The 17810-nt window shown below is 40.3% G+C and overlaps 1 protein-coding gene across 4 annotated transcripts; it reads left to right on the forward strand.

The window, feature by feature from the left end:
• The first annotated feature begins 857 nt into the window (after nt 1-857).
• Gjb6 (gap junction protein beta 6) lies at nt 858-10205 on the forward strand. Of its 4 annotated transcripts, none has more exons than XM_040281341.2 (3): nt 858-981; nt 3467-3642; nt 8648-10205. In XM_040281341.2, exon 3 carries the CDS (start codon nt 8688-8690, stop codon nt 9471-9473), a length of 786 nt encoding a protein of 261 aa, XP_040137275.1. In that variant the 5' UTR covers nt 858-981; nt 3467-3642; nt 8648-8687; the 3' UTR covers nt 9474-10205. The 4 variants fall into 4 exon arrangements, with proteins under 4 accessions (XP_040137275.1, XP_005338676.1, XP_040137274.1 ...); XM_005338619.4 differs by having other exon boundaries at nt 8673-10205; XM_040281340.2 differs by lacking the exon at nt 858-981 and adding an exon at nt 1746-1841 and having other exon boundaries at nt 8673-10205.
• The last annotated feature ends 7605 nt before the right edge of the window (nt 10206-17810 follow it).

Raw genomic sequence — 17810 nt, forward strand, 5'->3', positions numbered from 1 at the left:
AGGTCAGAACCTGTAAAGCCAGGTCCCTAAATAGCTTCCGTTTCCACCCCACCAACCCCTATACCCCTCCTATGCTGGCCCACATCTTTCCAAGCTTAGCCTGCGAAAAGAAGGGACACACAGGGTCTCTCCATGCTGTGTGGTCCTGTGCAATGCCCTCTCTGCATCCCTGAAGGAGGCTTCAAAGGATGTGAAGTAACTAATAAAGACAACCGCTTCAACTCCTCTAAGGGTCATTAATGAATAAAGAGCCCCCAGGCTGCTCTCGAGGTGAGGGCGGTGCATCTGCACTCAGCGGGCTGTCAGAGCACCTGAGTGTTCAGAAAAGAGGAGGATGTGTCCTGGTGAGAACACAGCCCGCCCCAACTCTGCTCCCCACAAGGCGCAGCTCCATAGGAAGCCTCCCTAGTGGAAGTGGGCCCACTTGCCCAGGGGCCATTTCGTTGGGGTCCCAGCAACCACGGACCCCAAAAATCTGGCCCCTCGAAAGCATCCAGCCCTGGCTCCAGTTGGAGACCCGCCCTGCCCCCCGACCAGATTGGGTTCAGCCCTGCCTGCTGACACCCCCCACACACACACACACACCTCAGACAAAGGGACCCTCCCTGCGCCCTGCGTCCCTGCCCCAGCGATAGAGTCATACCTGCGCCCCCGACTCCCTGTACCTCCGAGAGAGAACCCCGCCCCGCGCCCCCTGCCCCAGAAGGAGGGGCCCACCCTGATCCCAGGGGCGGGTGCGAGTCGGGTGACCGCGCTTTCGCCTCCCGCAGCCCGCGGGAGCCGCGTCAGGGCAGAGGCGGGGTGGGGCGCGGTTAAAAGGCGCTGCAGGTGGGAGCGGGGCCTTCACCCCGAGCCAGGCCGACAGCCCGACTCCCACTCGGTCACCACCCGCCGGAGAGCGGCGGCGCGGGAGCCGACCTGTCGGTCCCACGGGAGAGGAGGGCGCCGTCCCGCGCCCAGAGCCCGCGTCCCCGCGAACAGGTACGCTGGCTCCCGACGCCCGGCGACAGGGATGGCGACCCCCAGGGCGCGAGCGGGCGGGACTGTTCGGGGGATCGGCGGGCAGAGGGGTTCCTCCGAGAAGCCGGAGTGGGTGAAGTCGATGTCCTTGTCCCCTTCCAGGCCCCTGGCGTCCTTTCCCAGGTGAGCCTGTAGTTGCAGAACAGAGTCGCCGACGGGGGTAGGGGCCGCGCTTAGGGCTGCCAGGCATCCTTATCGGCCTCTCATCCGCATCCTCCGGTCTGCGCGCCGCCGGCGGGTTGCGTCCTGCAGGCGGGTGGGCGCCACCAGCGCCGCCCCCTCCTCTGCGCGCTCCGAGGAACGAGGATGGACTGGTTTGACTGCAGCATGGTGCCCCTCTGACTTGCACGACAGGTTTTATAAATGTATCATATTGTGTGTGTAAGTGGACAGAGGGGGGGTGCCGTGCCCCTTTCCTCCATTTCCTTCATTGTGTTTTGGATCTGGTGCGTTGTGGGTTTTCTTCGCTTTGGGGGAAGGAGATCTCCAACGTGTCGCGCTTGAATGTGGGAAGCAGAAAGTCAGAACCAGGGAAGGTGTTTAACTTCAGTCAAACTTGCAACTTGGAGCGGGAGGAGAATCCTTGAGAGAACTGACCAGTACAAGCTGCATACTTTAAGTCTGAGGAACTTGTGAAATGCAGATGACAGTCATGTGGACAACAGTAATTAAAAATAATTAGTGACACATCTCAGTTAAGAAGTGCATCCACGGGTCTGTCCTTCCTGTCGGATAAAGAATAGCCCTAGATGTCCCTGACATCCTATGTTTTGCTGACTTGAGCTCGCCTCCCTTCCGGAGGAGCAGGACCATAGACTTGGGTGAGTGAGGTCTGCACGCAATTATGGCAGCCTGAAGAGGTTGTGGACCTGCAGCAGTGATGGGGAGGGGGCGGGGGACCTAGCCCAGCAACTTCAGTGTCCCCTAAATGGACTCTCATTGTCAGTTTGTCACTTGGTTGAGTTTAACCATGGGCCTTTGTTCTTTTTCCTCAAGTAGACTTTATGCTTTTCTTGCCCCAGTTCTAGCAAAATCTAAGCAGTGTTCTAGAAGAAAATGTCCTGACCCAAAGAATCTCCTTAGAATTGCAGGATGCTTCTCAAAACTGCTCCTGTGGAGAGCTTTGTGCGTTGTTTGGACCATGTAGAGTCTTTGGTGATGTTGTTTGCACTGTGCCAAGTATGGGGGAGGTGGGGCCGGTTATGAGGGAGAACACCAAGTCTCTAGTCCGTCTCATTACTGGAGATCATGAAGGGTCCCCCTTTGCCATCCCTACCAGGAATAAAACCTGAAAGGTGTTGGTCAGTCCACGTGATCCACTGGTGGATGATTTTTTTATAAGACAAATTCTGATACAGGTAATGGTGACCTTATTCTTTTTCTCTTCTGAATTATAAGAGAGTTAAGAAGGAAAGGGATTACATAAGTATGGTCTGGCATTTCAGTAGGATGAAAGGAAAATTCTAACTTACATATCTTCACTGTGCATCTTTTGATTCAATCTGAATTTTCCAGGAATTATTAGTAGTTTGTGTAAATTAGCCAAAATGTTAAAAGACATAAATTTGTGGAAAACTAACTTTTGGTCTGTGAGGGCAAAATCTTCCCAATGGGTACATTGTCAGAGCTTAAGATTTCTGTTTTACTTGCTTAACCCATGAGCAAGGAACTGAGCCCTAGGGGGCCTTTTTCATTTTTTTCCCAGAGCCATTTAAATCTAGTTGAACTTATATGTTTGGGAAGGACAGAGATTTGCTTTAATGAGCAGACACTGCTAACAAGACCCAGAGAAAGGAAGTTAAACTTAATGGAAATTATTTTTGAAATTTCCAATTCTTCAGTGAAGTAAGAAACATGGAATTCTGTGGATTGTCTGTTTTTATATTTAAACTCATAGAAAAAAGTTCCGATTTTATTGAGTTAATTTTGAAGAAGTATATGAATCCCAAATATATTGTCATCATTAGTCATTACTTTAAAAACACAATTGCTGAAATTTTTCATCATTACATTTAAAAATCTACTACTGGGTTATCCCTGGAATGACCTGAGATTTCTAGAGAAAAAAAAATATCAATTCTTCTGAATTAAAGAATGAGTATGAGATTTAAAAAGAAAACTTGCTGATTTGGGGATACCAATTCCTCAAACTCTTTCTCATGACTGTTTTTTAATGCTTGAGGGGTGGCCTTGAGGTTTGGGGTTAGGTGGTATTATTATTATTATTATTATTATTATTATTATTATTATTATTATTATTATTTTGATAGAGGAATAACTAAAGAGCACCTTTTGTTTTGTTTTGAATGAGTTTAAAGTGTGAAGCATTGAGTAATTGACAGCGTCTGAACTTGCCCTATAACAATTCTGGGGATGATGGGAAAAAACTACCCACAAAATTCATTCAAAAGAGCATGCTCACAGGTACTATTTTTTTGCTCAACAGGTGACATCCTTGCTGACTTCAGAAAGCAAAGAAAGATTCTATTTGTATCCCCACTGCGGACAGCTGACTTCTGGGCAATCAGGTGGTGGAGGAGAAGAAAGTCAGAAGCCTTGAAGAGGGACCTTGCCCTCATTTCTTCCAGCCTGACTCCTGGGAGTCCTTAGCAATAGGCTCAGGTTTGCTTGTTTTGCTTGGTCCTTATTTCCCTTTTACCCACGCACACTTCTCAACTCTCTAGAGCTCACGTGGACGATGTGAAGAGGGTGTTCTCTCCTCAAATCTATCAAATATTCACTGAATGACTCTGAAAGGACCACAAGGGAACAAAACCATGTAGAAAGTGAAAGGTCTTTGCCACCCCTTATGGTATGCTCAGAGGTAATGCTCTAATTTTTAGGACTTTAGTTTGGGTTCTGTCTCCAGTGAAACTAAAATCACACTCTTAAACCCATAGTGATTAAATTCTTAAATAAAAAGTTTTAAAATGACAAAGAAATCACATTGTTGTTAGAATGCCAATAGACCTAAGTGATTTGAATTGTGAAAGGAAAAAGCAATTGATCTTTATAATACTTTGTGTATCCTCCTAAGTAAGGTCACTGTGTTATTTATTTTGGGAGCTAAATATTTATGACTGGAGCTTTAGTATCAAGAATTTGGCATGAATATATTTATTATAATTAGATATGCCACAAGACCAGATACATTTTACCTTTTTAAGTTTAAATATAACCACTTGCTTATAAGGCGACCTCTATTTGTTCCTTATAAGACAGCCAGAAAGATGCCAGTTAAAACAAACCTCTGGTTTAAAAAGAAGGAGTTAATAGTTTACTTTTTATTGAAATAGCTCCTCCCATTGGTTCCAGCCCTATTGAAACAGGAAAGCAAAGAGGGATTTCTTTTATTGGCATTACAAATGGTTCCAATGGTGCAGTAATTTTGGAAAGTAATGAGTGACAATTTCCCCAAGATTGTTATGCCTTCCAATTTTCTGTAACAAGGTATCTGTGAAAGATTATCCTTGGGGCTATGTGTTTTTACAAGGGAAGTCTCAGGGCTTCCATGGCCCCCACTTCTTTTCCAGGCCCATTCCTTAGACTGCCCCCACATTGGCCATAGTGCCTTTGCCCATTGACAAGGCAAGGTGGGAAGAGCAAGTGGAGCCCAGGGCCCCCTTCATCCTGACTAAATCTTTGGCTGTCTGTCACCTCCTTGCTGCCATGGCTCTTTGGGTGGGTAAGAGTCTCCTGGAGGCCACTAAGTCTTCCCAGTGACTGCAGTAATGTATTGGGAAATTTAGGGCTTAGTAATACCAGCATGGCATAATACTTATCCTGGCCATAATACCAGAAGGTTCTTGGGTTTCCATGCATAGATTTTTCTCTTGTTTTGAAAACCAAGATATTTGTCCTTCTCCAGCCATTGGGTCACTCTCTCATTCTGAATAATAACATTTAGATCACCTATGAAAAATCCCCCCAAATCAAAAACAATTCTTATATGATCCAGAAATCATAGAATAGAGTGTACTCTATTCATAAAAGCATTATTCATAAAAGCCTAAAGGTGGAAGCAACATAAATGTTGATTGACAGATGAGTGGATAAACAAAATGTGGTATATGCATACAAAGAAATACTATACAGCCTTTAAAAAGAAGGAAATTCTGACACACACTATATCATGAATGAATCTTGAGGACATTATGCTAAGTGACTAAGGCCAACCACAAAAAGACAAGTACTTATGATCCCACTTATATGATATATGTAGAGTAGTCAAAATCATAGACACAGAAAGAAGATAACGACTGCTGAGGTCTGGAGGGAGAGAAAAATGGGGACTTATTTTCATGGATACTGAGTTCCTGTTTGGGAAAATGAAAGAGTTCCAGAGATCTATTTCACAGCAATGTGAATATACTTAACACTACTGAACTATGCACTTAAATTAAAAACTATCTCAAAAAAAGCAAAGAGAAATAAAGCTTCTAGAACACAGAAAAATGCAGATTCCATCTGCACTCTTTCTAGTACTCTAATATCTAATTCTTCTGGGAATAGAAGAATAGAATAAGTTCTCAGAAAGTATGCTCCCGCTTGACATCTCTTTCATGTTTTAAAAAATAGTTTTTAGCCAGGTACAGTGGCTATAACTTTCTTTTTTTTTTAAGAGAGAGATGGAGAGAGAAAGAGAATTTTTCTTTTTCTTTTTTTTTTTTCTTTTTAGTTTGCGGTGGACACAACATCTTTGTTTGTACGTGGTGCTGAGGATCGAACCCGGGCCGTACGCATGCCAGGCGAGCGCGCTACCACTTGAACCACATCCCCAGCCCTGGTGGCTATAACTTTCTATAACTTCCTATAACTTATAATCCCTGCTAAGCTGCTGGGAATACAGGAGGCTGAAGCAGGAGGATGGCGAGTTCAAAACCAGCCTCAGCAAAATCAAGGTGCTAAGCAACTCAGTGAGACCCTGTCTCTAAATAAAATACAAAATAGGTCTGAGGATGTGGCTCAGTGGCCAAGTGCCCCTGAGTTCAATCACCAGTACCAAAAAAAAATGTTTTTAGAATAAATTATTTTTTATAAAATAGGGACATTAAAATAGACTTTCTGGACTAAGGGTGTGGCTCCGTGGTAGAGCACTTGCCTAGCATGCTTAAGGCCCTGGATTCTAGCCCTAGCATCACAAATTTTTTTTAATTTAAAAAAAAGAAGAAGAAGAAGAAACTAATTTCTACCTCTTATTGATTGTCTATTAAAATTATACCATCTGATCCAAGGATTGTGCCCAAAATTTGGATTTTGGGTTCAACTATCTTATTTTTCTTTTTCCTATTCTAACTTTTTAACTTTTTTATGTTCTGTTTTTATAAGGTTTACCTCATGTAGTATTTTAACCTGCTGAATCATATTTATAGGTTTGGGCCACTCCACTTGAGTGTGGGGGTCTGAGTCATTTTCTTTCTTTCTGTGACTTTAAAATCTCCACTCCTTGGGCTAAGGGAGACCTCCCTTCTTCTCTTACTTGACTCACTTAACTGTAGAGAATGGTTATTGAGAAGCCTCGATTTCCTATCTTTTCAAATCTTCAGCTATGAAATCCTACTCCTCTTTTCTTTTTAATGTAAAAAATTACAGTTCTTCCCCTAACATCTAGGCTAAGTTACTTCCATCCTGTGAGGTTCCCATTTGTACCACAGTGTGAGCCTTTCAAATCAATATGAGTTTGGATTTAAGAATCCAAATGTTCCTATCATATTCTATTTTAAAACATTTTGTACTCATAGTATTTGAACAACTTTTAGACCTATAAACATTTTGACCCCCGGGCCAAGGAAGGAGAAAGTTTTTGAACCAAGATGTGGACATGTCTAGCTCTGACCTGAAGGCACCCTTCTGCCCTCCCCTTATAGGATGTGCCCCAACTTCCACGGCCTGGTTCCGAAGGAGGAAGAATCAGTACAGAAGTTACCAGAGGGATGGTTGTGGATGCTTCCTTACACCTAGCCCTAGTATCTTTCTGAGAAAACTGTGGTGTCTAAAAGCCAAACCCAGGGCAAAAGCTGAGTTTCTCAGAAAGCCCACTGAAATGGGAGCTGGACTTTTATACCACAGGACTGCTGGCTGTATTAAGGGTATAAAAGATGTTGCTTCAGGTGCACATTAGCCTCCCATTCCAAAGGGAGGGGGGTTAGTGTGGGGATCCAGGCACTTCTGGAATTGGGCAGGCTGCCTTCATTCACCCAGTTGCTTTGAGGAGTAGCTAACATTATCAGAGGTCAGGTTAGTGGACAAGGGCACAGGACCTGGGAGCTTAGAGGGGAAGGTTGACCAGCATCCCTTACCCATTTAGGGACAAGAAAATGTAAGACAAGTGGGCAGAAGGACATTGGTGACTCCATCGTACCTCAAAAGTGTATGAAAAATTGCCTGAGTGCATTCTTCTGAGGCAAGTGTCTCCCATTTTCCAAAGTTTCTCAAAGGATCCATCATTCATCTTGTCTTGTTGTTTTGTTTTAAGAGAGTGCTGACCAGTTCTTTAGTCTTCCTTAACAATGTAGGATAAAAATGCAGCTATTTGAATTATAACCAACATTTCCATAAATGCAAATGAGTCTATTTTCTCTTGGGATGTTTAATCAGTCATTAGCAGAGAGGGAGGCTCTGGGCTACAGTGACAGTTGGTCCCCTTCAACAGTGACTCTAAAGTCTTGTGTGAACAAGACTCATTTTTTGAGACCCGGTTACATGGAAGAATAAGAAGCAATTTGTGTAAAACTTTCTGATTCTCTTTTGGAGGAGGTAGTTGATACATTAGCTTTCCTAAGAATACATGATTATGGCCAATGATGTGATTCAAGCTAGATGTAAGTATAAAAATATTGTACAGAGTGAACTAATAAGTATTTGGTTTCTTTTTCCCCTTATTACTCTGCTTGATCAACCAGATAATGTCATTCTAACAATGATTTTTCTTTTTTTTTTTGCTTAGATAAGCCATCTAATTAAATAAAATCTGTGGAAGTTCTATGAGCCCTTGGGCAAAAACAAACTGATATAATGTGTATTTGCATAGTGATTAAAAGGGAATTTGACCCATCACAGTGGTGCACACCTGTAATCCCAGGAACTCCAGAGGCTGAGGCAGGAGGATCCCAAGTTCATGGCCAGCCTCAGCAATTTAGTGAGACCAATTTAGTGAGATCAAAAAACAGCAGAATATGTTTAGAGTGGGCCTTCCTTATTAGAAAACCTCTTACTACAGATTAGGGGTTAAAGTTATAAAATACCAACTTAGTGGTATTTAACTCAAAATAAAAAGTAAATAAGGACTGAAATGTAGCTCAGTGGTAGAGCCCACCCCTGGTTTCAATCCCTAGTACCAAAAATAAGGGCAAGGGGAGCTTGGGCATGAATTTGTTCCGGGATTAATGGCCAATAGCAGCATAATAGGTAATCTGAATTCAATTGAACTGAAATGGTCCTAAACCTAAACCTTCCCTCAAAACAGTTATTTCTGGTCAAAAACAGCAGAATGTGTTTAGAGTGGACCTTCATTCTTACAAAAACTCTTACTAACAGATTAGGGTGTTGAAGTTATAAAATATCACAGTCTAAAAGAACTTTGCTTATGTCTATGACATCACCGTGATACCACTTTATCAATTCACAGGCACTTTGCCTTTTTGCCTGTTTAGGAATAAAACAACACAATGGATTGGGGGACCCTGCACACTTTCATTGGGGGTGTGAACAAACACTCCACCAGCATTGGGAAGGTGTGGATCACAGTCATCTTCATCTTCCGAGTCATGATCCTTGTGGTGGCTGCCCAGGAAGTGTGGGGTGATGAACAGGAAGACTTTGTCTGCAACACTCTGCAACCAGGATGCAAGAACGTGTGCTACGACCACTTCTTCCCCATCTCCCACATCCGCCTGTGGGCCTTGCAGCTGATCTTTGTGTCCACCCCGGCACTGCTCGTGGCCATGCATGTGGCCTACTACAGACATGAAACTGCCCGCAGGTTCAGGAAAGGAGAGAAGAGAAATGAATTCAAAGACCTAGAAGACATAAAAAAGCAGAAGGTTCGAATAGAGGGGTCCCTGTGGTGGACATACACCAGCAGCATCTTCTTCCGAATCATCTTCGAAGCTGCCTTCATGTATGTGTTTTACTTCCTCTACAATGGGTACCACCTGCCCTGGGTGCTGAAATGTGGGATTGAGCCCTGCCCCAATCTTGTTGACTGCTTTATTTCCAGACCAACTGAGAAAACTGTGTTTACGATTTTTATGATTTCTGCATCTGTGATTTGCATGTTGCTTAATGTGGCCGAGCTGTGTTATCTGCTGCTGAAAGTGTGTTTTAGGAGATCCAAAAGAACCCAGACCCAAAGAAATCACCCCAACCATGCCATAAAAGAGAGTAAGCAAAATGAAATGAATGAGCTGATTTCCGATAGTGGTCAAAATGCAATCACAGGTTTTCCAAGTTAAGCATTTCAAGATAAAAGTGTTGTCACATCCTAAGAAAACATTTGTCTTCTCCAGGAGAAGACAACCTGCAAATCCCCTCTCTAGGCTGTAAAGTTTGTCTTTATAAATGACTTTCATAATAAGTAGATACTTGAGTTCACTTTTTGTAGAATACTTGTGCCATTCACATGTGACATAATCAAATACATGGTTCATCTCTGAAAACAACACACTGGTTGATGACTGAGCCTTGAAGTCACTTTAACGAGTTCATTTTATGTGGATCATCTGACCTAGTAGGTTTTCCTGAAAATTCATTTTATGGCTGTTGTTGAAGAACTTTTTTCTAGAAACTGATACTTTTATTAGTAAAAGATATTTTTATAGGATTGAATGTTTTAGTTCTGACGTTGAATTTATATAAAGTATTTTTATAATGACCAGCCTTCCTTATCTGAGAAAACATATGATGTTAGTTTTAGAACTGTACCACAGGTATCTCAATTTTGAATTTAAAAAGGGTCTATCTTGTAAATATTGTTTTGCATTGTCTATTGAGAAATTTATGAACTGTCATGATACTTTCAAGGTGGAAAGTGTTCTTTGTACAATATATTTTTACTGCTTCCTGAATGTAGATGGAGCTATATGGAAGTGGGATGCTTTTTAAAACTAGCCTGTTTGCCAATTGTTATGAAAAAAACATAAATGTGATCAAATCAATAAAGCTCAACCCCATTGCTTAAGTCTTCATATGTGCTATGGGTCTCCGTTCCTTCTGGGTCCCTTGCTGCCATCACTAGTGGTGTGATAAGCTGATTGTGTTACTTTTGCTAGGGAAGCCACCAGCTACTGTGTTTAAAGTTGCTAAGACTTCAACAGAGATTCTTGCATTCTCACGATAAATGAGCACAGGTTAAGTTTAGCAGCCTAACAGGTCCTCAGCTTGGAGAGGGATAGGCAGACTGCTTGTAGGACTCTTGGAAAATGTCCTTTGGGTCAGTTCAGCCTTGATAAAGACAAGATTAGGAAGATCTTTAACAGTTTTCCTAGTCCAATCTGTGTTACTATAACGAAACACCTGAAACTGGGTGACATATAGTAAAGAAGGTTTATTCAGCTAAAGGTTCTGGAGTTCCAAGATCTTGGCACTGGCATCTGCTCAACTCTGGATACATCAAAACATGACTTCATGATCAGAGCATATTTGGAGGGAAAGATCACATGGCAAGACCGAAGGTAAGCAAGTGGAATGCCAGTCCCACTTATAACAATCTACTCTCAAGGGTCTTCCTGATAGAGTAGCATTGATCCCTTCCAAGGGAAGTGCCCCCAGGATCTAACTACCTTACAATAGGCTCCACCTCTTAAAAGTTCCTCCACCTCAACATCACCACACATGGCCCCAGGCGTCTAGCACATGAAGCTTTGGGCAACACACTCAAACCATACCCAAACCACAATGGCAGGCTTCAAACAAAGCTTGTTTTGAAAGACTCATTACCTAAGCCCTTCAGTCCATAGTGACTTTACACCCAGAGATGGGGAAATCTCTCTCTCCCCAGGGATTTCCAGATGGAACACAGAGGGAAGGTGGGTATGGATGAGTCAGCCAGCCACAGACTGGTCACTCTTGGGAGTAATGAAGCACATACAAATGCAACCTCTGTACAAAAGGATGGCCAGCCCAGGGCACTGTCAGGATACCGATGAATAATGGCACCAAGCCAGAAAACTCCTAATGAATAATAAACATATAGGAAGGCTTGCTATGGCACTTTGATTCCTAAAGGAACTGTTCAGAACCTCTCTCCAGAAAAACAAAAAAGTGATTCTCATTTTCTTCACAGTCTAAAGCAAATCATGGTTGTATCGGTTCATCTAAATATTCTAGTACAAATCTATAAAAATCAATAATTAACCTTCTTAATCCATTTTTAATCATGCTAGAATTAAAAAATAAAGATCATTTTACTTTTATCTAAATTAACATTGATTTGTAACTATTTTTATAGTAAAATGACAGCTGGAGTAGTTGTGATGGGTGTAGTAGTTTTTTAAAGAAGGGAATCTGTTGCTTTTCAAAACATTTCCTAAAGTGGGGGAAGAAAATTTATAGACTTTCCAAGCACATCTGTGTTTTTTCAGTACTGTTATGATTTTAAAAAGATGTAATTTAACTTTCTTTCTTGTAAGAAGTTAGTAATAAGTGTCCTTTATATTTCTGTGAAAGGACTTATTTTTTTACTTTAATAATTTATTAATTTTAAAATATTTGTATCATTTGCAACAACTTACATTTTAATTTTGGGGGTGTTATCAGTTGAATGGGATAAAGCTTTTAGATATTCCAAAATATTTATAAAACATCTCATTGACTGTTGAAATCATTTCCAAAATGGTGACTATCTAACAACTAGTCATAAATTTTTTTAAGCACAAATCACACATTTTGTAAGTCTGTGAATTTATTTTAACTCTCACTTTTAATTGATATATCAGGTATGTTTTAGAAAAACCTTTGAGAACACCAAAGGAAACTACCCCAGAATCTAATGTAGTTTGTTGTTAACAATGCTTTAATGAAAGTATATTGCGAATAACATATTTCCTCAAGAAATATAAAGTTGAATAGTTTTATTGTAGAAAAGTATGTTACATTTCTACATGACGTTCAATAAATCATCTTTTTTGTGAAGAAGAAAAAAAAAGAATTAACCTTTTAAAACAAAGTCACAATTTCATCATCACTAGTCATCACTGATTTGTCCTCTGATGTTCCTTTCTTTTGAAGTGGCTATTTAGGTATAAAATGAAGCCTATAAACAGGAATAGGGCAGGGTCAGGGCAGATAATGCATCCTTGGTACAGTCCCAGCCTGGATGGAAGAGGGATTTCCTTCCCACCCTGCTCCTGAGAACACTTCTCTCCTTCGGGACTATACATATTTATTTATAATATGCAATGCTATGTACACATAAGATACACAGAACTGCACTATTTAAATGTGTCTGATTGGATGAATTTTGACCTATGTTAACACTTGGGATCCCAACACTAATTCAAGGGAATAAAGGGAAATCCATTACCTCCAAAAGTTTCCTGTGCTCCTTGTGTGTGTGTGTGTGTGTGTGTGTGTGTGTGTGTGTGTGTGTGTGTGTGTGTGTACAAAGGCATTTAACATAAGATTCACCCTTTTGGGAAAATTTTTGAAGTGTTCAATACCATATCATTAACTTCAGACACAATGTTGTACAGATCTCTAGAGCTTATTCATGTAGCATCACTGAAACTTTATACATGTTGAATAACAACTCCCCGTTTCCTCAAACCCAATGGCCAACCCTGGACACCATTATTGTATTCATTGCTCCTATTAGGTTGACTGTTTTAGACAGCTCCTATAAGTAGGCTCATTCAGTGTTAGTCCTTCTGTATCTGGCTTATTTCACCAAGTATAATGTCCTCAGAGTTCATCCACAGGGTAGCATAAGAGAGGATTTCCTCCCATATTAAGGTTAAACAATATTCCGTTTATATGTATATACCACATTCTCTTTGTTCAAGTATGCATAAAAACTACAATGAAATATCATTTTGCAACTATTAAGATGGTCATTATAAAAAAAAATGGGGCTAGGAGTGTAGCTCAGTGCTAGAGCTCTTGCCTAGTGTGCACAAGGCCCTAAGTTCCATCTCCAGAACTGATAAATAAATAAGTAAATAATGAGTGCTGGCGAGGATATGAAGAAATCGGAACCCTCTTGTTCTGCTGGTGGTAAAGTAACTTGGGGCAAATGGTAAGAAAAATGGTATGGAAATTCCTCAAAATATTAAAACTGGACCTACCAGCAATCACGCTTCTGTGTGCACAGGCTAGAGAAGTGAAAAGAGAGGCTTGCACTTTCATGTTCACTGCAGCATCGTTCACAATAGCCAAGGGGCAGAAACAAAACCCTTTTTTCTGTCTTCTACACCTTCCTCTCTCCTTTCCTTCTGCTCTTTAACCTTGCTCGATGCTCTTTCCCTCCACCTATGTTACCCCCCTTGCCATCTTCTCCAGCCTCCCATCAGGGCACCCACTTCTCCTCTCCCTATCTCTTTCTCAGCACTGAATCTGGGTCCATCTTCTCCACTGAATCAAAGCCATTATCAGCACCAATGACTTCCTCAACACCAAATCCATTGATTTCTTCTACCTATGACTTTTAAAAATATTTTTTCTGGATTCCTAAATACTTCCTGACTTAATCTTGGGTTTCCCAACCCACCTCCAACTATGACTCTGGCTTCTTCTGGCTTCTCTTCCTTTCCCCATCCCTGAGTGAAGTTACCACCAAGAAACATTCTTTCCTCACCCTACATTTTTCCTTGGTAATATGGCTTATCTGTACAATTACCTTGTAAGATCTTAGCCCCATAGGGTATGGAAAGATAAATAACTTGCCCAAGGTCACAGCTAATAAGTAGCAGAGCTGAGAATCACACCAAGGCAGACTATCTGCAAAGTCCTGGGCTTAGCCAGAACCCTGCCTCACCTCCCACAGCTCTATGAATGGTGACCACTTGTAACGTGTGAACCTACATATGTATTCCTCAGTTTCAACTGTTATCTATTCATGGCTAAACACTTTTCCAACCAATCCCCCTACCCACCCACCTGCTTCTCTCTTACTCTGGTTTTTCTAAAGCCAACCCAACACACATTATTTCATCTATAAATAGTCCAGTATGGATCTTTTAAGAATATGAAACTGATTCATAAAATTGCAATTTTTCTATTCCTAAGTACTGTTCAAATTGGTTTTTCAGGAAACAGGCACAGAACCTTAGCTATGTCTCATAGCTTAAAATGACTTTGAGAGCCTGTTCAACCAAAAGTTTCTGAGGATGTGTAGAACTTGAGGAAGAACAGGACCTCATGGATGTAGATTAGAAGCAAGGGGTACTGCCAAGTGTAGCAGGACCAACCAGAATTATTCACCTGGTCCATATTCCACCTGGACCAGTGTACTGGGTGTAGACTGTTCCACCAAAAGACTCCTGATTACAGCCCATAAGCCCTCTGTTTCCCCTTACCCTTGACCAGTCCCTTCATTAATGGCCAACTTGAGAGACAGATATGAGGACATTTCCTATATTCTCATTGATTGACCAACAATAAAACTCATTTTATGAAAAGCAGTGCCGTAGCATTGAGTTCTATGTGTATTTGGCAGCAAGCCCTTGCTTGGTAACAAATTCATACAAAACATTTAAAACATAATGTCAGGCAGCCCGGAGATCCTGACAGAGGCCTGCCACCTTCCCCACCACACCACATCCTATCCAGCGCCTGCCCCGGGAAGCTACCCTACGCTGGGGTTCCTTATTCACCAAAGCGCGGCTCCTCGGCCCAACATCAGGGTACATATAGGCTTGAGGCTACCACCACCACAAAACTGGGATATCGCCACTTCTATCAAGGGACAACAATAAGGATCTGGTAAGACATCACCAAGTTCCCATTGGGCCTGGCTGCACCAGAGTTTTTCTCTACTTGGGGTGCTAACAGTTATCCTGTTGCTGAGGTAACAGGAAGTCTTGTACAGGGTTTCCTATCTTGTTTCTCCTACTAACAGCCACTCTTATGATTAGCCTCTCACTAGTCATGTGATCTAATACCTTTATATTCTCACATCCTACCTCATAAACATTTCAGCCAATCTTCCAGTCCCCACATCTACCATTAGAAACTGTAAGCCATTATGCAAACCCATTGACTATTTATGGTAGAAAATAACCAAACTCATCATTTCTGATTAAAGTGACAAAACTGTAAATGTAAAAATAGAAGCTAACTGATATATGGCTGCACATAGGGTATATTGAGTACTGTAATATTGAGCTTGCCCTTAAAAGTGGGTATTGATAACCTATAGGGACACTATAAGACAAAGGGGCAGAAGCTGTAATACCTCAGATCTACACTTCAAGAGAGGAAGACACACAGATGTCATGAAAAAACAAAGGAGGAAAGTGCCCCAAACAAACCAAGATACTACAACAATAGAATCCAAAGATAGCTCAGTAGGTGAAATGTCAGAGGAGGAGTTCAGAATATACATAACTAAAATGATTTGGGAATTAAAGAATGACCTAAGTGAGTAGATACAGGCAAAAATCAATCACTCCAACAAAGAGATAAGAAAGTAAATACATGTTGTAGGAGATTACTCCAAGAAAAAAAGAGAGATACTTAAAAAAAAAAAACTCCTTGAAATGAAAGAAACAATATACCAATTAAAAAACTCAATAGATAGCATCACCAGCAAACTAGATCACTTGGAAGTCAGTACCTCAGACAATAAAGACAAAATATACCATCTTGAAAATATAGTTGACCTCACAGTGAAGATGGTAAGAAACCATGAACAGAATATCCAAGAATTATGGGATACCATCAAAAGACCACATTTAAGATTTATTGGGAGAGAGGAAGGTTCAGAGTTTCAAATCAAAGGAATGCACAATCTCTTCAATGAAATAATATCAGAAAATTTTCCAAGCATGAAGAATGAATTGGAAAACCAAATACAAGAGGACTATATGACACCAAATGTACAAAATTGCAACAGATCTCCACCAAGACACATTATAATGAAAATGCCTAGCATACAGAATAAGGATAGAATTTTAAAGGCTGCAAGAGAGAAAAATCAGATTACCTATAAGGAAAGACCAATTTGGATCTCAGCAAATTTTTCAACCCATACTCTCAAAGCCAGGAGATCCTGGAACAACATATATCAAACTCTAAAAGATATTGGATGCCAACCAAGAATCTTATATCCAGAAAAATTAAGCTTCAAATTTGACAATGAAATAAAAACCTTCTATAATAAACAAAAGCTGAAAGAATTTATAGCATGAAAGCCTGCACTACAGAACATTCTTGGCAAAATATCCATGAGGAGGAAATGAAAATCTGCAAAGGGAAGAACTACAAAAAAGGAAAAGCCAAACAAAGGAAAAACCAAGTCAAGCTAAATACCAAAAATAAACAAAAATGACCAGTAATACAAATAATGTCTCAATAATAACCCTAAATGTTAATGGCCTAAACTCACCATTCAAAAGACATAGGCTGGTAGGTTGGATTTTTAAAAAAAACACCCAATAATATGCTGCCTTCAAGAGACTCATCTCATAGGAAAAGACACCCACAGACTGAAGGTGAAAGGTTGAAACAAAATATACCATTCACATGGTCTATTTAAACAAGCAGGGGTTTCCATCCTTATATCAAATAAAGTAGACTTCAAGCTAAAGTTAATCAAAAGGGATAAAAATGAACATTTTATACTGCTTAATGGAACTATACATCAACAAGAATAAGGATAATAGTTATAAGTATATATGAAAACTCTTCTCAAGTTCAAGAGTCAAATAGACCACAATACAATAATTCTGGGTGACTTTAACACACCTCTTTTACCACTTGATTGATCTTCCAAACAAAAGCTAAACAAAGAAATTATACAATTCAATAATACAATCAATAAGTAGACTTAACTGACAAATACACTTTCTTCTCAAGAGCACATGGATCCTTCTCTAAAATAGACCATATATTATTATGCCACAAAGCAAATCTTAGTAAATACAAAAAAAGTAGGAATACTACCCTGCATTCTATCAGATCACAATAGAATGAAATTAGAAATCAATGATAAAATGAAAAATAAAAGATACTTCAACACCTAGAGACTAAATAATATGCTATTGAATGAACAATGGGTTGCAAAAGATATTAAGGAGGAAATTTAAAAATTCTTAGAGGTAAATGAGAACACCAATACAACATATCAAAATCTCTGGGACACTATGAAGGCATTTTATTGCATGGAGTTCATTCCTTCAAAGAAGAAAAAGTCAACAAATAAATGACCTAACATTACATCTCAAAGCCCTAGAAAAAGAAGAACAAATCAACCCCCAAAGCAGTAGAAGACAGGAAATAATTAAAATTAAAATGAAATCAATGAAAAAAACAATTGAAAAAGTTACAAAACAAAAGTTGATTCTTTGAAAAAAATAAATAAAATTGATAAACCATTAGCCATGCTAATGAAGAGAAGGAGAGAGAAAACTCAAATTACTAACATCCATGATGAAAAGGAAATATTACAAAGGACACTACAGAAATACAGGAGATAATTAGAAATTATTTTGAAAATTTGTACTCCAATAAAATAGAAAATATTGAAGGCATCAACAAATTTCTAGAGGCATATGATATGCCCAAACTAAATCAGGATTATATACACAATTTAAATAGACCAATTTTAAGCAAGGAAATAGAGGATGCCATCAGAG

The sequence above is a fragment of the Ictidomys tridecemlineatus genome, chromosome 6, assembly GCF_052094955.1.
Source record: "Ictidomys tridecemlineatus isolate mIctTri1 chromosome 6, mIctTri1.hap1, whole genome shotgun sequence".
NCBI lineage: Eukaryota > Metazoa > Chordata > Mammalia > Rodentia > Sciuridae > Ictidomys > Ictidomys tridecemlineatus.

Bases quoted from the DNA above. Each gene is read 5' to 3' on its own strand.
- Gjb6 (XM_040281341.2), top strand. From the start codon at position 8,688: ATGGATTGGGGGACCCTGCACACTTTCATTGGGGGTGTGAACAAACAC.